The sequence below is a fragment of the Notechis scutatus genome, chromosome 2 (genome assembly GCF_049901735.1).
Source record: "Notechis scutatus isolate UNSWTSFEM ecotype Mainland chromosome 2, rNotScu1.2, whole genome shotgun sequence".
NCBI lineage: Eukaryota > Metazoa > Chordata > Lepidosauria > Squamata > Elapidae > Notechis > Notechis scutatus.
In genome coordinates, this window is record NC_142010.1 from 169,641,773 (window position 1) to 169,666,099 (window position 24,327).

The following is a 24,327-nucleotide window of genomic DNA, read 5'->3' on the forward strand; positions in this document are numbered from 1 at the left end:
CTGGTTAACTAATCATGTAGCAGACTTAGAGTAACTTTATTGTCACTTTGAATGCACACTAATCAGCATACATTAAAATTAAATTTTGTTGCATTCAGCTCTCAAAGGGTCACCACCTCCAATATACACTACATAAACATGACAAACAAACAAAAACAAATAAATATAAATTATGCATATACCCACATATTATATGACACATAGAAGCAACACAGTCTAGTTTGGATGTATACATGTGTGTGATTTGCAAGTCATTGATAGTGTAATAAAGAGCACTCTTCATTCTTGTTGGCCCTGGGAGGGAGGATTTACACTATGATTAGTAGATTAGAATATATTTATATAACAGAATTGGAAAGGACCTTGTTGGGTCTGATGGCTCCAAAACATGAAAAACTGTAATCCTAGTATCCTATGTTATTTTCAACCCACTTGTTAGAATCAAAAAGTATCTATAGCTGCTGATCCTAAATGTCAAGGAGAGGTTCCTTTGGAAGCACCCGATTTATTTTTGTCTTCCCTACACAATACTATATTCCCATGCTATTACAATAGATGTTATAAGCATACCACAATAAATTATTTAATATTCCATATTGGTGTTATTTTTAACTCAATTCAAGTAGCTTCATGTCAGCTGAGTGTGGTGGATAGAAAGTCACAATTATAGTTTTTGCAGGTTTCCCTTCATCTTTCACAATATGAGTTTTCTTTTTTTAGCTATAATAAATACGACTGAAAAGCTAAAACACAGTGGGACACCATCAAACCAAAAAAATAAGATGTACATCTAAACAGAATAAAAGCAGGTCAATTTAAAAGAGAGAAATATGCCAGCTAAGTATGGAAATGGTTCAAGTGGACTTAATATGAATGTCCTTTTTTCTACAACAGAGACATTCTGATGTTAGTTCTTAAGGGAAAGGATAATTCCCTTCCCCATTTTAGACTGATAAACCAGAGATCAAGTCCAAAGAAATAAGCAACCTTACATATATCTGCCAGGGGCATTAGTAATGAGAACAGCCAAGATGTCTTTACTTCTAATGGAGAAAGATGCCCTGTGAAATAAGCTTATTTGGACCATTGCCTGATGCAGGCCCTGATAATTTGGTCAGGGAGATTGGCAAAAATTATGAGGTCCAGGTGGCTACCTAGCCTGAAAAGATCAGCAGCTATACAATCTACTTGTCAGGATTCCGGCATTGCCCTAATTAAATCATGAGCTTTGAGCCAAGCTTCAAAACCCGAGCCGCTAGCATACCCCTGGTTCCGGGACAATCAACACATCTTGACAAAAAGAGATGACCCAGCATGGAAAGGGACAAAACTCTACGTCCCAGAATCCCTAAGCACCCTAATCCTTCAGAGGAGCCACGCTGCCAAACTGGCAGGCCACTTCAGGTAATTAAAGACTTTACACTTAGCTAGGAGGCAATTCTGGTGGCCCGGCATAAAGAAAGACGTGGACAGTTTAGCTCCCACTTTCCCGGGCGGGGTTTCATTCCTGGACTCCCTGTCTTTAGGACATTTCTATGCCCATTTTAGAGTTGCCAACTTCCTCTCTTTTGGCATGGAGATCAGGTCTCCCTTATTGTCCAGAACAGTACTATAGAGATAAAGGATGTTCATTTCTTTGTTTCTGAAATCCAGGTCCTTCCATTAATACTTTGGGATGTGATAACAGCAAAACTAGGGGATGTGAATTAACCCTGGGGGCCTTGGTCATAAACGGAATATAGGTGGGATGGGTGGACAGAAAAGTATAAACCATCTCCAATAAATCCACCGAGAGCACTGTTAGGGATAACATTGTTTTACCCTAACTGTTTTGGGTAAAGATAATAAAATGATGAATCATGGTTTGTCAGGTAAAGTGTATGTGACTTTAAGCTAAAGGAATGTAATTAAGGGTGCAGCTGTAAAAGTACTATATAAGCAGCAAGGCACTCTCTGGCTTACTGATCCCTAATTACTGGCTGGCTTATTGAAGACTGCGTTCTTGCTGGATCGGGGAGGAGAAGAAGTGTTGGATTACTTTGAAGATATTTCTCAACGGAGAGAAGATAAGTTTTGGACAGATTTATTATATGTGTACTGACATTGGCTATTCGACACGGACTTTGCAATTAGAGTATCCTCGACAAGACTTGACTGAATTTGGTATATGACTAATGGACTGTTTATAATGACTATGCTATAATTCTTAGATGGAATAAACAATATTTTTGATAGCACAAGCGTATCTGTATTTTTACTGCGTGTTAACTAGAAAACTTATCTCACATATTTACCTGTCTTCCTATCTGACTTCGCTGCACGTTCTGTTTAGTTTGTTTTCCTTAACACTCGTTGGGGAATCCAGGCTTAACACTGGTTATGGGCCCAGAGAGACTGCAAAGTCAGTTTAACTAGGATAAAAAACAGGTTTATGTAAAAAGTGAGATTTTTGTGTTGTTACACGTTACAGTAAACAGACAGCTGTGTTTTATCAATTATAGTTTTATTTCCATATAGTGAAACATGGCACAAGTCAGTCTACAAAGTTTGTCCCTTATATCCAAGCTGGATGGAACAAACTATGTTTCATGGTCTATGAAATGTAGTCTACTTCTATGAAGAAAAGGTCTGTGGAACATAATTGAAAATCCACCAAACGTAGAAGAATGGGATCCTGAAGATGAGGAAGATAGTCTAAAGATAGAAGAATTTAAACAGAAAAATGAACAAGCACTTTGCATCATAGGACTCACATTAACTGATCAGCAGCTTGTTCATATACGCGGAGAGCAAACTGCTGTTGGGTGTTGGCAAAAACTGAGGAGGATTTATGTCCGAGATAACGTTGGTGCTCACATAAATCTAACACGGAAGCTTTTCCGGACGTATCTCCAAAAGAATGGTGATATGCTGAGTCATTTGAATACTATGAAAAGCATTTTCCAAGAACTTCATGAGAAGGAGTTAATTTTCTCTGAACTACACCAAGTCTACATAATTCTATCTTCATTAGACGAAAGTTTTGATGACTACGTAATTTCCCTTGAAATATTGCCTAAAGAAAGCCTAACTTTAACTGATATCACTGGCAGATTGATTGAAGAGGCCAGAAGAAGACTTGAAAGAGATCAGTTAAGGAGGGAGCAACCTCAAAAGGAAAATAAAGAATCTCCTACTGCATACGCAATTAAAAAGTGTTTTAATTGTGGGCGAAGAGGACATTTTGGAAGATTTTGTAAGAAACCAAAGCGCCAGAATGCAAGCCAGAATGCTGTAAGACATCAAAGAAGAAATAAGAATTATGAGTTAGCAATGTATAGTAATGGAGTTGTAAAAAATAATTTATGGGTGGTTGACAGTGGTGCGTCCCACTGTATTACAAATGATAACAAAAAATTTGTAAAAATGTCCAAGAGTTCACAACATATCTCATTGGCAAACGGATGGAAATTGAGGGCAAAAGGTGAAGGTATAGCTCATTGTTCTTGTATAAATGAGAACATAAAAATGTTATATGTACCTCAACTTAAATTTAATTTGCTTTGTTAGAATGTTGGTTAGATTAGGATACATAGTTACCTTTAGGGGAGATACTTGTTTAATTGAAAAAGAAGGTAAGAAAATTACTGCATCTTTAAGAGGTGACTTATATGTGTTAAATGATAATGGTTTAGAGGTGGCTAACACAGTTTATGATAATAAAAAACCTCATGATGAATGTATTCACTTGTTACACCGAAGGTTAGGTCATTTAAATTTTAAAATGATTAAGAGAACTGTTCAACTATCTAAAGGAATAAGTTTGAAGCCTTGTAATAAGTATTTGCAATGTTCTGCTTGTAATCAAAACAAAAGCAAAGTTATACCGGCAAATAGAGTTGATGGATTTACTACCAAAGAGCCTTTAGAGGTAGTATTTGCCGATATAATAGGTCCTAAAAAGCCAAGTGTAGGTGGTGCTAGATACATACTAAGCATAATGGACCACTATTCTAGGTATGGTTTCTGTTTTCTAATGAAGAGAAAAACTGAAACGTATACAAATTTCTTTAATTGGTTAAAATTTGCAGAGAGAAAAACTAAAAAGAAATTAGTAACTCTTATAACAGATAATGGTGCGGAATTTACAAATAATAAATTCCAGAATAGACTTAGAATGGCAGGTATTCAACATAAAAAGTCTGCACCATATAGGCCTCAGCATAATGCCTTTATAGAGAGAAGAGGCCAAACACTGCAATCAATGGGAAGGACAATGTTATCTGATTCTGGATTACCTGACAATTTGTGGGGAGAAGCTATAATGTGGGAATCACATATTAAACAATGTTGTTAATTCAACAACAGGTGAATTACCATTCACTCTGTGGCATGGTAGGAAACCTGATTTGAGTTATATTCACACATTTGGTGCACCAGCATGGGTGCATATCCCTACACAACTCAGGCACAAAGGACAACATAGAGCTAAAAGATTAATTTTTGTTGGATATCAAGCAAACCATAGATCTTATAGATTCTGGGAACCAGGTACATCTAGAGTATACTGCAGTGCTAGTGCACAATTCCTAGAACATATAGGATGGAATAGATTAGAGCAGGATTCAGATAATGATGTTATTATAGAACCCTATAAGAGGCAGAAAGAAAATAATAGTTATAAGAAAAGTCCAATTAAAGAAGAAGTCCATGAAGAGCAAATAGAATCAGATCAAGAGGAAATAATTGATCGAGAAGAGATAGATAGTCAAGAACAGGAAATAAAGGAAAGTCCACCCGTAAGTCCAGTTATACCTAGACGCACAACGCGTATAACTAAACCACCTGAAAGATATCAGGCAAGTATTGTTTGCCAAGTAAATAAAGTTCCTACTAGCATAGTTGAACTTAAGATGTATCCTGCTAAGGATCAGGAGAATTGGAAAAAGGCAATGGAAAAAGAGTTAAATTCATTAAAGGAAATGAAGGTTTATGAAGAAACCAAATTACCTCCAGGAGAAAAATCCATAGGGTGCAAATGGATATTTAAAGTAAAGACTGGAAATAATGGGAAAGTAACTTATAAAGCTAGGTTAGTAGCACAAGGATTTAACCAAAATGTATTTGATTATGATGAGGTATTTGCACCAAATCTTAAGGCTACAACTTTAAGAGCAGCTTTAGTGTGGGCAGCTAAGAAGAATTATATAATTAACCATTTAGAAGTAGAAACTGCATATTTGCATGCACCATTGCAGCATACAATATATTTGAAAAAACCAGTTGGTATAAAAGATAATAAAGTAAATAGCAATGATTGTTGGAAACTCAAGAAGAGTTTACAAAAGCACAAGGTGTTGTAAAATTTAAAGAGAGTTGTGACAATTATGATTTGAAAGTGTAAATGGATATATTATTGTAATATTTATTATTATTACCCAAAAGGGGAGAATGTTAGGGATAACATTGTTTTACCCTAACTGTTTTGGGTAAAGATAATAAAATGATGAATCATGGTGTATGTGACTTTAAGCTAAAGGAATGTAATTAAGGGTGCAGCTGTAAAAGTACTATATAAGCAGCAAGGCACTCTCTGGCTTACTGATCCCTAATTACTGGCTGGCTTATTGAAGACTGCGTTCTTGCTGGATCGGGGAGGAGAAGAAGTGTTGGATTACTTTGAAGATATTTCTCAACGGAGAGAAGATAAGTTTTGGACAGATTTATTATATGTGTACTGACACTGGCTATTCGACACGGACTTTGCAATTAGAGTATCCTCGACAAGACTTGACTGAATTTGGTATATGACTAATGGACTGTTTATAATGACTATGCTATAATTCTTAGATGGAATAAACAATATTTTTGATAGCACAAGTGTATCTGTATTTTTACTGCGTGTTAACTAGAAAACTTATCTCACATATTTACCTGTCTTCCTATCTGACTTCGCTGCACGTTCTGTTTAGTTTGTTTTCCTTAACACTCATTGGGGAATCCAGGCTTAACACGCACAACATTTTTTTTTGTCTTAAGGGGCTCTATTCTGTTGTATTTGATATGATGATTTATTTGCTTGAGATTCATGATAATCCACCAATCCTATTCTTGGGACTATGGAATATAAACCAGAGAAGCTCTTGCTTCATTAAACTTATCTGATAGCTTGTACATCTTTGTTCTGACCTAGGCTTCCCCAACAGCAAGAAGCTGAGTCCTCGTCCTGATAAACCCCTTTTATTTAATTTGCAGTGAATTCCTCTCTATCAAAGTCCTGGCCAACAGTCTTTCAAGACAGTTCACAATTACAGACCTTTGTCAGGCTTAGAGAGTGGCCAGGCCGATATCTTTCAAACCCAATACTTGGCAAGAATGCAAGAATGAACTAATTGTCTCCTGCAAAACCCCACTCCCCTTTCGCTCCTCTTTTATTCCCTATGGCAGGGGCCATTCACCATCCACCTGTGGCTTTACTCCCAAATCGACCCTTGTTCCTTAGCTGTTCCCTTCGTCTGGAACTCTGTACACGCGCATACTGGGAAGAGGCTCCAGCTGTTCTGCCTCACTGATGTCTGACTCCGAAGATAACTGATAACTGTCAGATGGCCCTGGCCCTATCTCTACCTCCGACACAGAACACTCATCAGAGCCTTCCCCGACTCCAGGGCTGGCCCATGTTCCTCCCCAACCTCCTCACTGTCCGAATCTGCTGCCAGCTCCGCTGGCTGCTGACCGGCCCTAACAATCTTGGATATGGCTTATGATCTTCAGGATCAGCTGCTGTTTGGTTGTCTTATGAAAACTTGGGGCTTTTCAAGGGGACATGGCGAATTTGAAATGTATCTTTGTGACCTGTGCATTTGATATTTCATGTGAATCTTGATGTCAGCAACTACTATTAGTTTTCTATACACGGGGAAGTTAAGAGACTCGCTAAATGGATACACACGAACATCCTGCTGTGGGTGAATAAGGGCTATTGCCCGACATTCTGGTATAATCTATTTTGGGATTTCTACCATCACCCACCCACCCCCAATGTTTTATGGCTCTTCTGCAGATCTGTTTGAATGCTGTAAATATGAAAGAATGGGAGGTGTAACTGGGCATTCTGCTATCTCTGCTTTGTTTTTGGTAGCGGTGATGATGGTAATTAAGGACGTGGCTTTCTTCATGTTTTCGATTAGGACATCATCAAGAGCTTCTCTGAACAGCTTTCTCTTTAAGCCAGAGGTCTTCAAACTTGACAGCTTTAAGACTTGTGGACTTCAACTCCCAGAATTCCTCCTCCAGTCATGTTAGCTCAGGAATTCTGGGAGTTGAAGTCCACAAGTCTTAAAGCTGTCAAGTTTGAAGACCCTTGCTTTAAACAGTCTGAAAAGAGCTTTCTTTTTAAGCGGTCTGGACAGGAGGGCAGAATTGGATTTAGAGACAACAGTCCTATTCTTCAAAGTTCTCTTTTTGTAGCCATATGAGACACAAAACCCTGAAAAATAAGGGGCAAGAATGTATGCTTTAGAATAGGTACTGAAGCCTATTCTAGACAGAAAGGATTTGTTTTTAGATATAAGGGTGGCATGATTAAAAGTTAGGAGAGGGATAGAAATAAGAGGGGGGGAATATTAGTATACACATTTTTATACAATGAGAAAAAAGTAATAATAAGAAGGAAGATTAGAAATTGAACGATGGTATTATTATGTATGTTTAAACAATATTGTGATTGGCATTGGAATAATGTACTGGAATATTGAATAACTAAATAATGAAAGTCTAAAATTTAATACAAATATGTGTATCAACACTAGAACCACATAAGCTTGAGGAATGTAACAAATATGATTAATAGTACAATTTTATTTGTACTAAAATGTATGATACCCAGGTGTCACACTGTTCACGCATTGATATGATTTATTGTAAAACAAAACAAAAAAATTGAAACAAAAAATAGAATACGTACTGAAGGAAACAATTTAAGATTGTTTATCTGGGTCACAAATAATGGCACATCTGATCTACATTTTTATATTTTTATGAGGTACTAGTTAGTAATAATTTGTAGATATATATATATCAACTTTCTCTATAAATTATCTCTAGATAAGACTCAAAAGCTGCTTTCAAATCACCGAAGGTGACATAGCGAGGTCTACATGAGAGACCAGAACCAATTAGAAAATTTCCATTAAAGTTTCTATTATATAACTTACTACTACTCGATACTGACCCAAAATTGGACAGGCTGGTCCTTATTGCATAATTGGCTCCTTAATTGCACTAGTGTATTTGAGCTGGGAAGCTGTCATATTAAACAATGGGAAAGTAGCACTTGCAAGCTCACTAGTTCACTTAATTTGGAATTCTCAACGAGAGCAATTCTGACCCCACATTTAAGCATGTACAATGTCTAGTAATGTACTGGAAGCTAAACTCACAATAAGAGCAATATTATCAGGATTAAAAGCTACTTTAAAAGCAACAAAATTGGTAGAAAGAGATGAGGGTATTATCGTACTAGCACCTCTCTCATCCATTAACTTCTCCAATTTGAATCAATCAGCCAATCAAATTTCATGGATAATTGTACCAACCTTCATACCTCTCCACTGTTTTCTTTGTCTACCAGCAGGGTCTAATTTGGGATAATCTGTTGGATTTAGGGACAGTATTATTAAAATGAAAGATCTGTCATCAGGGCCTTGTCTAGGATTAAGACTGACTTCTATACTCATAGTGTTTAGGGCCTATATTAAGCAATTTTCAAACAAATCTCATTTGTCCTAATTTGAGATGACAATATATTGGGGAAACTTAAGCATGTATTAATAAAATGTTTTTCCTTTTTAGTCAAACAGTTGCACAAAAAGTGTTTGGAAATGACTGGATGCAATTTAGTTAAGCAGGGCATTCAGAAATCCAGGGGAATATTTTTCCCTAGATGTAATGGCGTATAAGAATAACCCTGAAAAAATAGGAGTAAGAGTTGCAACCAAGGCAACAATCATATAAAAACAAATGTTAGTCTAAAGCAGAAAAGTAATTTAGAGAAAATGTCTCAAAATGAACCATCCCTAGTTTCTTAAAGATAAAGGCAGGAGAGAGTAAATGCGTTAGTCTTAGAAGATTCTGTTATTATAGATCTATAATAATGAGTTGCTTCAAAATGAAATGGGTGACAAATAAAATTGATAAATATAATAATAAAATAAAAGTAGTATTAACAGTCATAATTTTAGTTTTCTAGTCTGGTCTATGCTGAAGGGCTGACTTCGAAGGGGACAGCAATTGAAAAGACTTGTCTCTATGATCCTTGAAAATGGCAGTTTATGGGTAAGTAGATAATCGATGAGCAAAGAAACTAAGATGGTGAGCAAGACCACCCTGATTATATTATGTGGACAGGACTATTGCGATAAACCAAATCCTGAACCATAAAGAATTGCCTACTAACATCAAAAGGGAAAGCTACTGAATAAAAATAGAAGGAAGGTTTGTTGGATATGTTCACCGCCTTGAGTTATTTGTAAAAATAGACAAACAAATAAATAAAAATACTGTATATAAATATCGAGCAATCCTCTTCTAGCACTGAAGATGTTACTTAATTAGTTAATAAAATTTCTGCAAGAAAACAACCAAGCCTAGAGAAAACCAAGGATTCTAACTATCACCTTGAATGGCACTCAAAGTCAGATGACGATCAATGTAACTCTCAAAATGGTGGTGTTATGTAAACAAAGGGTCAATAATAAAATAACAGAGTTGGGAGGGATGTTGGAGGTCTTCTAGTCCAACTACATGCTCAAGCAGGAGACCCTATACTATTTAAGACAAATGGTTGTCCAGTTTCTTCTTAAAAATCTCCAGTGTTGGATCACACAACTTCTGTAAGCAAGTCGTTCCACTTATTAATTGTTCTGTCAGGAAATTTCTCCTTTGTTCAAGATTGCTTCCCTCCTTGGTTAGTTTCCATCAATTGCTTCTTGTCCTACCATTTGGTGCTTTGGAGAATAGGTTGAACCCCTCCTCTTTGTGGCAACCCCTTAGGATACTGGAACATTGCTGTCATCCTACTCCTTCTTTTCATTGAACTAGACATACCCAATTCCTGCAGACGTTCTTCATATGAAAGTGACCTTAACTATGGAAGACAGTATATTTTTTTAGATAATATTGTTAATAATTTTAATTACAATAGTAAAATCTAAAACTAAAATAATAAAAAAGAGTGAGACAGGTACAAAAGGAAAAATCAGAAAATGGAAAGAATATAATAACAAGAAGAAAAAAGGTGACCTTCAACCTTCAGTACAATTATAAATAATTTCAGTAATTCCTCATTCCCTCTTGGTTTACAATGGATGACCCATATTCCATCTATTATCTATAGACAAATCCACAAAGCATGATCTTTTCAGTATTGGTAACAGCAGAAAGTTAATTAAGGTTTTTCAGAAATAGCAACGTATTTTATTTTAACTTTGATCAAATAAACCAACTGTGTTTTCTTTTTACTTTAAACAGTCTTAATCTTTAATCCAATCATATAGAATATGTTTTTTTTTTTTTTTTGATTCATTCTTTGGCTCTTTTTCTCAAAGCTTTAACAGTTCTTTTTTGTAAAACCAATACAAAAATTATTCAGGTCACTCTCTTTGTTCATTATTTGTATTTTCCTTTTGATTTTTGAAACATCAACCAGATTATTTTGTTATGTGCAGTGAGACATCCTTTTCCATGTCATGTTCATAGCCTGTCATTTATAGATCCATTTTCAATGCCATCTCTATCATGTCAAATAGAACTTGTTTCTCATCTGCTATTTTTTCCATAACATCTTTTGGACATAGTCTATAGAAACAAACACTGCTATTATTAACACTGTTGATACTAACTTCTGATTCCATTTTTCAAAAGTGTCCTTCAGTACCTTCACTGTTACGTTTTGCATCATTTAATACATCCTGTCAATCAAACCTGTATATTTTTCTCCCCTAATTAAAATATTATTTCTCTCTAGTGTCCCAATTTTTAAAGTTACTTAAAATTAATCAGTTTATAACTTTCAAGGATCAATGTTTTATTTAGCTTTTGCTGTTAATTTCAATTTTTTAAAATACTTAAGCTTATGATTAAAATTTTCTTTCATTAAGAATTGAAGGCAAACTCATCTGGATTTTCACATTTGTTGATATGAAGGTCTCCAATAGCCTAAAAGTAGTTAACGAGCAATTTCCAAATATAATTTCTAAATTCTAAGAGAGCCTTCCAACGTAGTGCTCTTTCAAAGACACTGACCGTGGCTATTCCCATCATCTCCCAGTGCTCAAAATCCGCCAGGGACTGCTGTTTTTCATGTGGGTAATCTATCCTCTTCTTGTCTGAGGAGAATCAGTCCACTCTTTGTTCTTCACTATGGTTATCAGCCCCACTTTTTGCAGAGCCATCTTTAATTTGCACTTCTTCCTGTGGAAGCCCTGATGGCACTGTATTATAGACCAACCATAGCTTCTCATTATTTTACAAGCCAGCCCAATGTAGAGTGCAATGTAATAATAGTATAATCAGTAAAACAGTAAATAAGACATGACTATGATTAGAGCCAATCAATGGAGTTCAATAAGTGTAATTGTACAAAGCTTTGTTGGACGTAACTGTAACCTACTCAATCAACAGAAGCTAAAAAACCAGAAAAATCCCCTTTACAAGTCAGTTCCATAAGAAAGAGTGTGATTTCACCCAGTAGTAAAGATGATAATTCTCTGGAATTGGATAGCTTCCAAACCAAGCATAACCCTGTTTCTCTGTATTCAGATTCTGTCAGCCACTGGATACCAATACAACACTTCAATGGTATTATATGCTTGGCCCAAAGTCAAGATGGAAAAATAAGTATCATCAATATATTGATGATATCAGAATCTGTGTTGTAAGATGGCCTCACCCAGGGCTTCATGAAAAAAATTGAGAGCTTCTTGTAGAAAAGAGCACTGGCCACTATGGTACCCCACAATTAAGGAGCAATGAAATGGACTTGTCCCTTCTTATCACCAATTGGAACCAACAGTCTAAGAAGCAAAACTACTGCAACTCACAGCTTCCCACTCCCAACCATTGGTGAAAGCCCGGAAGGATATAATAATATGGAAAGCCACTAAGAGATAATGCAACACAAGGAGGATTATACTCACACCATAGAGTATCCACACATGCAATTAGTCACTTCTGTACAATTCTGTGCCATTTCCATCCTAAGCCTTTGCAGATTTGTTAAGAGTACTTACAGTCAGGGGTGGGATTCAAATTTCTTAACCAGTTTTGTGGGTGTGGCCTAATTTGTGGGTGTGGCTTGGTCATATGACTGGCTGGGCATGTCTTGTATGTAAATATTATATTTATGTAAATATTGATTTTTTTATAAAAAAAGAACAACTTTTACCCAAAAGCAGGCAAAGCAGGCAGGCAGATTGAGTTGCTCACAGAATCACAGATTCATTCAGAGATCTATCTTTCTACAATTGGCTACCTGAGTCTGTCACATAAAATTTGCTTGCAAGCAAACTCACAAAATTAATTTACAACACACTATGTATGTACATATTGAAATTTTTTATTATAAAAGAGCAACTTTTACCCAAGAACCAATTTTAGAACCAGGCCAAACCGGTAGCATCCCACCCCTGCTTACAGTTATGTAAACTTAACCAAAATCATTAAATTATAAGTTCCAAGTGCTATCATATGCCTAAATGTAAGCACAATAAGCAAAGTAGATTTTGATCCCTTAATAGCAGTAAATCAATACACACAGTGTTCTGTTTTTATCCCAGAAAATCTAGATAGAACTTTAGAAGGCTAATTATATGTGTCTTAACAACCATATATACTCACCAGTAAGTACAGCTTTTGCAGAAGGATCTGCAAGATCTAAAGCTGATTTTCCATCTGTATTCCGAATATTTGGATCAGCTCCATGTTGCAGCAGTACTAAATAAAATAATAATAATTCTCAAATATTTGGCATATAGAATAAATGCAACTGCCAATAAACACATATACTGATCATGCTGCCAATTTTTTCAATGAAGATCATAATCCAGAAAGCTGCTTTTGTTTAATAGAGTATTCAACTACTGATTGGTTTTTCCTCAAGGGTGAACATCCCTTCTTATATCATGTAACAATTTAGACCCATAAATCTACTATTAGGCTGCAAATTTTCTCTAAACCAATTATGAACAAACAGAAATGACATGAACGTACAGAGCACATTCTCTATCTCCTTTAACTGACATTTGGTGTAAAAGTTTCAAAAAGTATTTTTCCATGAACACATCCATTGTCTAGAAAATATTTACATATAATTTGCTACAAAGTTTTTTGAATAAGCAGATTGTCTGTTACATTGATTCTTCTAAAATATACCAAGCATCATGAATGTGCAGTCATCTCTGTCACTTTGCTAACACAAAATTATCGATTATCCTTAAATAATATTGAAAATTGCTATATTTTCTTTAAAAAGGTATTTGATACTAATAGATAATCATACTTTGTAGTGTTGAAACACTAATAATGCTGATTTTAGGAGCTTAATTTCAATTAAAGCTATATAATATAATTTCTGCAAATAAACTGCAGTTATCTATTTTACTTTATCAAATACTTATATACTTTCAAAAACAAGAAACCCAAACTATTTTTTTAATAAAACAGATAACTGAGAAGTATAATTTTTATCTATTCTTGATCTTCAAACTAAAATGCATGAATATATTCTCTGAATATATATAATATAATAAAATAAAATAAAATAAAATAATATAGTAAAATTAAGTAATTGGCATCTTTCCTACTTGGAGACAGGTAGTTGTTTATAGCAAAATTAATTTAAAAAATTGAACATATACTGCATAAATATTTCATTATTTCCACTTTAATAACCCCCATTCCTCATATAACATTCTGAGCAGGCTGCATAATCTTGTTTTATTCTTTACTAAATTTACTAATTACTTAACTCAATGTTCCAATTAACAGAAAGCGAAGTAAACCACAGGGAAGCAAATTTTCTTCAATGTGATAACTTGACACTAATATTTATTTAAAACCATTACACTCTTCAGGATATAACTGTAGATTTCAAAGCATCAGTTAAATTACTGTTACAGTATAAATTTTTAACTGATTATGTTTATCAAATAATTGTCTTTTGAAAAAATTCCATATCCAATGTATATCCCACTAAGACTGAGATGGGTGAATTTGGATAATAATAATCTAATTTTTAAACATTCCAAGAATAAAGTATTTCATTCATAGGCCTTTGTAGTAAAAAACATTTCAGGAAGAAGAAGCAGACACTAATTTTTGATGGAAAACAATCTAAATACTTTATATAGGTCAGGGTTTCCAACCCTTGGGTCCTGGCCTGGTACTGGGCTGAGGCCCATTTGGAACCAGGTTGTGGCTCGCGGGTACTTGTGCACGGGTGTAAAAACCCCGTCACACAAATGGAGCTTCATCCGTGTGTGCACACAAGCACCTGCCCCTTGCACAAATGGAGCTGTGCATGCATGTATTAACCCGCCCTTCCACTCTACCGGTCTGCAAAACTGGAAAGGTTGGGGACCACTGATATGGGTAGTCCTCAGGTTATAATGGCAATTGGGATGGGAATTACCATTAATTAGCAATGAAGTCATAAAATGTGATGTCACATGACTGCATCAATTAGAGATGACAATCCTGGCCATTAGCAGAGGAGCTCCGAGTCCTGAAAATCTAGAAATAAGGGGTGTCACAGCCATAAATTTCTTATTTGGTTTTTAGTAAAAACACTGTACATATATTCCATTTTTGGGGACTAGTGCTGTAATTTCATTTATTTACTTAATGCCTTCTCTCTTGGTGACTGTCTGGACAAGTCCCTGTAATTTTCTTGGCAATACTTTAGAAACAGTTTGCCACTGCCTGCTTCCTAGGGCTCAAAGATGGGCCAAGGTCACCTAATAGGCTTTGAAGGTAAAGTGTGATTAGAATTCCCAGTTTCCAGATTTCTAGCCTGGTGCCTTAAACACTGTAACAAACTGGCTCTCTGATAATTTCGGTTATACATGCAGTATTGATGCAAGATTGATTGATAGAAATTAAATACATATTTTAGAATAAATTAAATACATATTTTAAATAACCTAGAAGCAATGTTACATAATTATTTGAATGATGCACAGCAATGCCAAATTAATCTGGTATACTGTTGGTACATTTGGTACGTTTGTTCTCAGTTTTAATCAATATGCAAAGTTTTTAAGTTTTTATTTTTTTAAAAAAAAATTTGCCTCAGAGAATGATTCAGAGAAATATATGCATTTAATATTGAAAATATTAGTTTTTAAAAAATCTACTTAAATCAATTGCAGACATACAAGGGCAGATTTGAAGATAGAGCAATTTGTTCACAAAGAGGATTCTAACAACACTGAACCCGCTTCTATATGTAGTCAGTCCTTAGTTAATGACAATTTGTTCAGCAACTTTTCAGTGACTATTTAAAGTTATCACAGGGCTGAACAAGATCTATAGTTAGTCCTCAAAATTACAGCCATTGCAACAGTCACATAGAGATGTGATTGCAGTTCAGATGCTTGGCAACCAGCTTTCAATTAGAATTGTTAGTGTCCCATGATCATCATTTGCAACCTTCCCTGTCAGCTTCCAATAAGCAAAGTCAATGGGTAAGCTGGCAAGAAATTACAAATGGTGATTATGTAAAATTTGTGCCTAATATCCATGTGGGACTTTGCCTAAGGATTGGAACTGCCAGGACAGCCATCATCATGTGTTTTTTACAATTGAGTTGTTTAGTGATGGAATTCCAAAATCCAATTACTGTCATTAACAGGAGACTGCCTGTACTATTATATAAAAGAGATACTGTAATTCAATGAAACTTGAGTCTAGATACCACTTTTATAACCTCTCTCTCTCTCTCTCTCTCTCTCACACACACACACACACTTTTTTCTAAAAGCTAATCTTGTCAGAAAGCTTTTCTTCAACAGAAGAATGTTGTGGGGGGAATGGAAGAAAGGAACATTATGCAAGGGAGGGAGGAAGGAATCCAATAATTAATAAAAACATTATAAACTACAGAGATATCATATTGTTCTAATTTAATTGATAGTAGATGACCCCAAGAGTTCAGTCCTCAAACAATTCAACTATCTTCCTGCAGTTGTGTTTCCAAATTGATACTTTTGCTGCGCTTCTAAACTTAGAAATATTTTTATTTGTAGCCACAGATTTATCTTGCTTTAACTTTTTTACTTTTTACCAATATTCCAATACTGTTTTATTACTTTGTGTACAAACAGTATTCCACTGTTATTTTATTATATTGTATTTTATGGTATGTTTTATATTTTATGACCTGTGATTACAATTAAACTTATTTACTGTACTTACTACTTGTTTAGTTTTAGAAGGATTCTGGTTACTTTGGGAAAAAACTGTTAAGTCAAGAATTCAATAATCAATAAAGGAAAGGACAATTATGTATAATATCAAAACTTAACTGATATAGAGGTTAAATTGCAATCAAATATCTATGCACATTACTGTTCAGCATCACAGCCACAAAACCTGCTGAAAACATTATAGAAAGTATTCTTAAAGTTAAAATATGATAAGGGTAGATAGCTATCTCTTACCTTACATTTAGAAAAGTTACAAGTTATTCCCAAATATTCTATGAATCAAATATCAAGATTTTTCAGTCCACAGATGGTAGCATTTTATATTTAAACTGAATTTGGCAGTGCTGAATGTATTCCTTGTTTTGGCTGATTAAGTTTCATTCTATTTTTATTTGTGTATTGCACAGTAAGAATCGTGGATTATGAGATATAAAATGCAGTTAACTGATTTGTACAGACTACTCAATGGATTTTCCAAATGAGCTTTGGCTTTGATACTTAACATTTTTTGTAACATAAATAGTTAAGGTGTTTTGAAGAAAGAGGTACTTACCAATACACACGTCTATCTTGCCTTTGATCGCAGCTTCATGTAGAGGGGTATAGTTCCAATTGTCTCTGGCATTTGGTTCTGCTCCTTGACACAGCAAAAGGCTAACTACCTCAGCGTGGCCAAAGGAGCAGGCATTGTGAAGAGGTATCAGTCCACCATCATCACGAGCATGGACATTAGCTCCTGTTTGTAACAGGTGCTCCACAACATCCTTTCTGCCAAAACCTAATGAAAAGAAGTTGAATTAATGCAATATAGAATGCATAAATATTACCACTGTATATGGCACTCAGGAGTATAACTCTCTAAAACAAATTTTACTGCATTTATAATTTACTCCGTTGCTAATATACTGCAAATAGTATGGCTCTATTTTGCTTTGTTGGTTTTTAAAAAGTTTAGAAATGCCAATCAAAAAATATTTTTACCTCTTTCTTGCTAAAATCCTTTCACACAGCAAACAGTGTTAAAATATGGGAGATAATCTAATTTACTTTACTTTAATTCAGATCAGAAACTTTCTAGAGTTGTTATTTAAAAATAGCTACATATCAAAGTGCACATCTACAGTAATAACATCCAAACAACTAATAAACAGATTTAAATCTACTTGCTGTGTATCATTGTGTACATCAGAATTCAATTCCTTCAATCAAAATTTCAATAGCAACAATATTAATATTTACATAACACTCAAGCAAGATTATAGGGCAGAGTTGCACAACCCCAAAGAGCCCCTGAAAGTCTTGCATATCCAACTCCAGAAACCTTAAAAACTATTACCAAACTACAGTTTTTATATGATAGAAGGGGGAAATGCCTAAATACTTTATTAGAATAATTATATTATCTACATTTATCTTAATTAAATCTAATTACTTTAAATTAGCTTTGTCCTGGCTTCTCCCACTAGTTTTTGAAGTGTATCCCTTATTCTATTTATAGGCTTAGAAGAGTTGCACATCCAATTCAATTAACTCTGTCATCCTTACTTTACATTTTTTTTAAAATCAATTCATTCCCTTGGATTTTGGACAGTTTCCTTAAAGCTCCCTGACTGACCAGAAAAAAACTTCCATGGGGATGTAAAAAGGGAATAATACACTTCATTCAGGGAAGGAGTGCAAAACTTTTACTGTCAAATTCTTTGCGCAGAATTTTTAAAAAATGTTAGTTAAGCTTCAGCTGTTTGACTATGACTGTTAATTCCTATGAATACCTTATTAGCAGGAAGACAAGTATAAACTGAAATAAAATAAATATTTGTGTATATTTAAGTGTCCTATCAGAGATCGTTTCACTGAAATATTAAAGCAACTTTTAAAAAAGTTGTCACAGAAGATATTCTTGACATTTGATCAATTAGAAGTGGTTGGATCTTATGCGACTTAAGACTGTGGCAAGTACCGTGTTTCTCCAACAATACGACCTCCACCAGTAGGAAGGCCCAGCATGTTTTACTGGCATAAAATCAAATTAAGCCCCTTCCCCCAAATTAAGGCCTATATTAATCATGCGAAATGGGGGGGAATGGCGAGGGGGTGGCTTGCCGTTAGGAAGTACTTTTGTTGCATACCCGGATATGGTGCTGCCTGCGTTGGTGGGGCACTTTGTATCGGGACACCTTCCGCCACCATTGCTTTACCTTCTCCCCGTGCTGCCGCAGCGTTTAGAGCAACGCCGCGGCGTTTGGCGCAGCCATGCGCGGCGAGCCAGGGCTCCTCCCTGTAACCGGAGCCCTGCGGAGACACTTGGCTTCAGGCGCTCCTGTTGCCGCCTTCCCTTTGCCTTCGAAGGTAAAGCCAATTCTTTTAAAAATGACACCCTACTACAATAAAGCCTCCCACCCCGGGAGAAGCACCCCTGGCCCACCCCGGGAGAAGCACCCAGCCGCCATCCCTGGCTGGCACCGGGCAGAGCGCGAAGAGCTTCTCCTGGGGCACCCAGCGCAGCTGACAGGTGGGCCCTCCTCCCCGGAGGCAGAGCTCTCGCCAAGGTAGCGAGTGCTTTCCCGCCAGGCCCTCCGCTCATCCCACTAGGGCCGCGCCGAAGCCGTGCGGGCTGGGCAGAGCCGGGAAAGCGAGCCGCGGGTGCGCGCCCGCCTGCCAAGCGAAAGAGCTGGGCTGACCCAAGCTTGGCTTCCTTCCCAAGTCCCTCCAACCCGAACCCGAAGGGGCCACCGGGAGAGGCTGCCCGAGGCAGTGATAGCGGCCACCCATCCATGGACAGGGAGGCAAGGTGACGTCCTGCGCTGCATCCTCCTCCGAGCTGAGCCCCACCGAGTCAGCGCCTCTGCCTGATGCCCGTTCCGCTGCAGCGTTTGGAGCTGCCGGCACATTTGGAGATATGTGGGGACGGGGACGGGCTGGGCGAGGGGTGGAAAGGACGGGCGGCTTCAGGCTCTCTCCGCCGGCCAGGGAAGCAGTCCTGCCATCACCTCGCCTCCCTGTCCGCGGACGGGTGGGCGCTATCATTGCCTCAGGCAGCCTCTCCCAGTGGCCCCTTCAGGTTCGCGCTGGAGGGACTTGGGAAGGAAGCCAAGCTCAGGTCGGCCCGACTCTTTCGCTTGGCAGGCGGGCGTGCACCCGCGGCTCGCTTTCCTGGCTCTGCCCAGCCCGCATGGCTCTGACGCGGCCCTGGCGGGATGAGCGGAGGGTCCAGCGGGGAGGCACTCGCTGCCTTGGTGAGAGTTCTGCTGCCGGGAAGGAGGGCCCGCCTGTCAACTGCGCTGGGCGCCCCAGACGAAGCTCTTCACGCTCTGCCTGGCGCCAGCCAGGGATGGCAGCTGGGTGCTTCTCCCGAGGTGGGCTGATCCTGCGCTGCGGCCCCGGGAGATTCGCCTCCCCACGTGGGGTTGGGCTGCCTTCTCGGGCAGGGGAGGCTTTGTTGTAGTAGGGCGTCGTTTTTAAAATAATTGGCTTTACCCTCAAGGCAAAGGGAAGGCGGCGACAGGAGCGCCTGAAGCCAAGTGTCTCCGCCGGACTCCAGTTGCAGGGAGGAGCCCTGGCTGGCCGCACGTGGCTGCACCAAACGCCGCAGCGTTGCTCTAAAAGCCGCGGCAGCAAGGGAGAAGGGAAAGCAACGGTGGCGGAAGGTCTCCTGATACGAAGTGCCCCACCAATGCCGAGGTCAACATCCAAGCTGTCGCCGCCCGCCCACCCGAGGTTGCAGGGGGGGGAATTAAGTCACCCCCGAAAAGACGGCCTAGCCGTTTTTTCGGGGGTCAAAAAAAAATAAGGCCCGGCCTTATTTTGTGAGAAACACAGTAGCAAAATGGATTATTTGGAAAAACTGATAAAATGTGCATATATATCTTATTCTGATTTAGAAACAAGTAACAGTCTACCATGGAGTAAAGTATACATACAAAAATGAACAGAAATGTTATAATCACAAGTTGACTCAAAACCCTCTGTTGACATAACAAGTAATTTTCCAAATTCTACTTTTACTCCAATTTAGAATGAGAGTAAAAAAAAAACTGATTTGTTTTGAATGTTGAAAGTTACATTTTCTGTGCTTCATGAATGTTTGGGTTTTCTAATCACTTATGTAAATTAAAATAATATAAAAAGATTGTTTCCCTGACCAATTTCTGGTTTATTTTATTCCCTCAGCTACTTATTCCTACATCTCTATAGATTAAAAGTTCTGATATTATGGATTAGAATTACAGTGTAATCCTAAAACAAACTGTGTTCCACACCATTTTACTCATCAAAGTCAAAAACACCATTTTAACTGCTTGGTATTATGAGTCTAACCTAAGTCATGTCACTCCGGAATCTAATATTGTTTATTCCCCTAAAGTAACTTTTAATGGCACCCCTGACTAGTGTTAAGAAAACAATTCTCACACCAATGCCCTATTACCGAACCTATTTGACACAGATTGGGTGGAATTTCACACAGATTACTGCAGGTATGGCCTAATCAATATTACATATAAACTGAGAGCATCATCTCCAATGCATTTACTATGTGTTTATGCCTTCAAGCTAGTTTTTGACTCCTAATGACTGTCTGGATAAGTACGTTCCTGCCATTTTCTCAGAAAGGTGTTTTGGAAGTGGTCTGTCATTGACTTCTTCCTAGAACTGGAGGAAAGTGATTTTGCCAAGATTACCCAGCTGGCTTCGTGACTAAGGCAGCACTAATTCAGTCTCCCAGTTTTTATCCTGACAATCACTACATCAAACTTTCCCTCTTAATGTATCTATGCACCCCTATATATTCAGGATATCCTATCAGGGCAAATTACACTACATTACTGGAACAAATATTAGAACCTCCATAAGGTTTTTCTTTAAAATCAGAAATATTTAGATAACAAAAAGAGAAATGTTGGGAGTAATTTGAAATAGCTTTACCTCATTTTATCTTATGCATCTCAGAAAAGTTGCACAATTTTTTAAAAAGTTGTGGAGTTTTACTTATAAAGGGAGAATAGTTGGTTTTGGATAGTCTGCATTCAAGCATAAACATGTGTTTTCCATATTGTTGGCCCAAACAGAGAAATAAATGGGAGAATTTTTTTCAGTTATGTACCAATTCCAAATGTGGTTGTGGAAATAACACTAAATTTGTTTCATACTGACCAACATGTCTTCCCAAGAGAATACTCGAAATAGCAGTTTGGGGGAGGGGGGGAGTCTATTTGATTTAAGCTTGTGATTTATCCTTTAAGTCCCTCTTTTGGAAACTTTAAAACATTTGCTGCAATTATAAACAGTGCTTCTGAAAAGAAAAAAAACATTATTTCTGTGCATATTGTTTCTCACATTTTATATAACAAAACTAAAAATGCCAGTTATGTAATCAACCAGTCTTTGAGCTAGCTCTTCAAATCAACCATTCAATTCCATAAATAATTGTTTAAGTAAAATTATTCTAAGAATCCCACTTTCAAGTTTTTTTTATGCTTTCCAACTATTGTTGCCATTTTTTTTCTTGGAATGTGAAATCGCAAACAAACTTCTGTTACTCCATACTACATAGACCACTCAATGGAATAATTTAATATGCAATTGATTTAGCAAGTCTAGTCCATGAAACTCTATACCACATGGTCTTGAGACACAGTATAAAAATTTCTGACAATGCATCTTCTGCATAATTATAAGTTCACATTACTGGACATTTTATGAAAGCCATAAGCTGAAAACCACAATGTGAGGAGAGAGCCTTAGAAACAACTATTACTAAACTGGGATTAAGATCCTAAGACGCTCTACATCCTTTGTTCTTTAAATGAGTCCTGTGGTAAGGGATACGGGACCCTTCACCTCTCCAGGAATGATTCCAAGTTATATAGAGCAGGGGTCGCCAACCTTTTGGACCTCAGGGACCACCAAACTCATAATTTTAAATCCCGCAGACCACTAATATGAGTTTTGACTGATGGCGGCTTGTTGACTTTGGTAGGAAAGTCGGTCCCATATTCCAGAGCTGTAGTAGTCACAGGACTGGCCCTTTAGCTGCTCCTCCACCCGAGTGCACCAGCCTGCCATGGACTGGAGGAGCTGTTGGTCTTACCTTCCAGTTCCAGCTTGTATGGCTGTATTCAAGGTAAGGTTTGCGCTTGGCAGAAGGGTGGGGGGCAGAGGGTGGGCGGGCCATGTGGGCGGCACAGCCTTGTGGTTCCCACACAGCCTGGATTAACTGCTTTGGAGTGAGTGCTCTGGGGGGCACATTTCTCTGAGGACCACCAAAATTTTCTTGCAGACCACCAGTGATTCCCTGGCCCACCGGTTGGTGACCACTGATATAGAGAATCCTTTTCCAAGAACTTCTTATTCTCATCCTTGAGAACTATACATTTCCTCAAGGGATCCATACAGGCAGCCCTTCTGAGCCAAACCCTCCTACTTTTCTGGGTTCATTCACCATATTAATACAATGGCTGGATTCACATTGTAGACTAAGCTGAAATCCGACCAATTAACCATTTTATGGTTTAATACAACACGGAAGCCTACTTTGCTGTTACAGCACAATCTTCCCCACTGCATTGCTAAGAAAGCCAAGGGCAGGCACAGCAGTTGCTCCCCCAATATATATTCTTTCACCTCTTCCCCAGTTTATCTGTTTCTCTCTTTCCTGAGCCCCCAGAAAGAATGAAAAGGAGAGCCGAAGAAGGCAGGCACAACCTCCTACATTCTTCACTGGCCTTCTTCACAAGAGCCAGTCTGAGCAGGCCAAACCCTCCTTTATCCTCAGCAGCTCAGACAAGAGCAGAGAGGATGGTTCCCACAGCGGGAACCTGTCACTTTGCTGCCCCCTGTGCAAGGCTCTTCCTTGCTCCAGGCAGGTGGATGGAAAGCCTGGAGCCAATTATGGCTTACTACCACCTCCTTCAGGGAGGCAGTTGGGGCCACTCGCCCTAGAGGCCTTGCACGGTGAGCGGCTGTTTCTTCGCCTCAGCCATGGCAAAGCATCGCAACCAAAGGGCTGGCCCGGCGCTACACTTTTGAGCCCCCCGGACTCTCACCTGCCGCGAAGTGCAAAGGGGTGGATTTCCGCCCGGCCATATCTTTGGCGTTGACGTTGGTAGCATCCACCAGGCGCCTGACCCGGGTTACGTCCCCATTGCGGCAGGCCTCGAGCAGCTCCCGAAAAGCGCCGCTTCCCACGGGCGGAGGAAGAGGCTGCAACGGCGGAGGGGGTGGGTCGGGGCTGTCGGGAGCAGCCGGGCTGGAGGCAGCAGAAGAGGAAGACGAAGACCCGGAGCTGCTGCTGCTGCTAGTGGCGGCGCTGCTGGCCCCGGAGCCCGGCGGCGGAGGCCCGGAGCTTTCGCAGGCGCTCTCTGGAGAAAAAGGCCTCTCCGTTCCCGCCGTCCCTTCCCGGCCGCTGTTGACGGGGGCCTCGCCCTCGAGTCCGGCCAGAATGGGCCGCTGCTGAGGGGAAGCTCCGGTGGGAGAAAGGTTGGGGCTGCGGGGCGGAGATACGGGCGTCTGGACCGAGTGATGACTTGGAGGATGAGCGGGGTGATGGTGATGATGCTGCTGCGAGCGACGCGACGACGATGATGCCGCCGCCATTTCCCCGCTCCGAGAGCGCTCTGGTCCTGTCACTGCGGCAACGGGGAAGGATTGCCCGCCCTCGCATCCGGCTCCGTGGAGCCAATCGTGGGACGGCGGGGGGGAAGTGACGTGAAGGCAGTGAGATGACGGAAGACGAAAGCAGAACTCTTTCCCCAGAGCGTCGGGTGTTTGCTGGCTTAGGAGCGTATTGTTTACATTGCTATGCTTTCATGGAGTCCTCAGGGGTTCCAACCTTAGCAACTTGATAACTTGTGGACTTCAACTCCCA

At 38.7% G+C, this 24,327-nt stretch overlaps 1 protein-coding gene across 2 annotated transcripts in view; it reads right to left on the minus strand.

Moving 5' to 3' along the window:
• Positions 1-24,122, minus strand: part of TNKS (tankyrase) — a 99,357-nt gene extending 75,235 nt beyond the window's left edge. The window contains exons 1-3 of one of the 2 annotated variants that reach the window (XM_087957348.1): positions 23,507-24,122; positions 17,017-17,241; positions 12,877-12,972 (exon numbers count right to left, since the gene is read on the minus strand). In XM_087957348.1, the coding sequence (XP_087813474.1) occupies positions 12,877-12,972; positions 17,017-17,241; positions 23,507-24,056 (871 nt within the window). In that variant the 5' untranslated portion in view covers positions 24,057-24,122. The remainder of the gene's footprint in view (positions 1-12,876; positions 12,973-17,016; positions 17,242-23,506) is intronic. The other variant, XM_087957347.1, reaches the window with a different exon arrangement.
• Between the last annotated feature and the right edge of the window lie 205 nt (positions 24,123-24,327).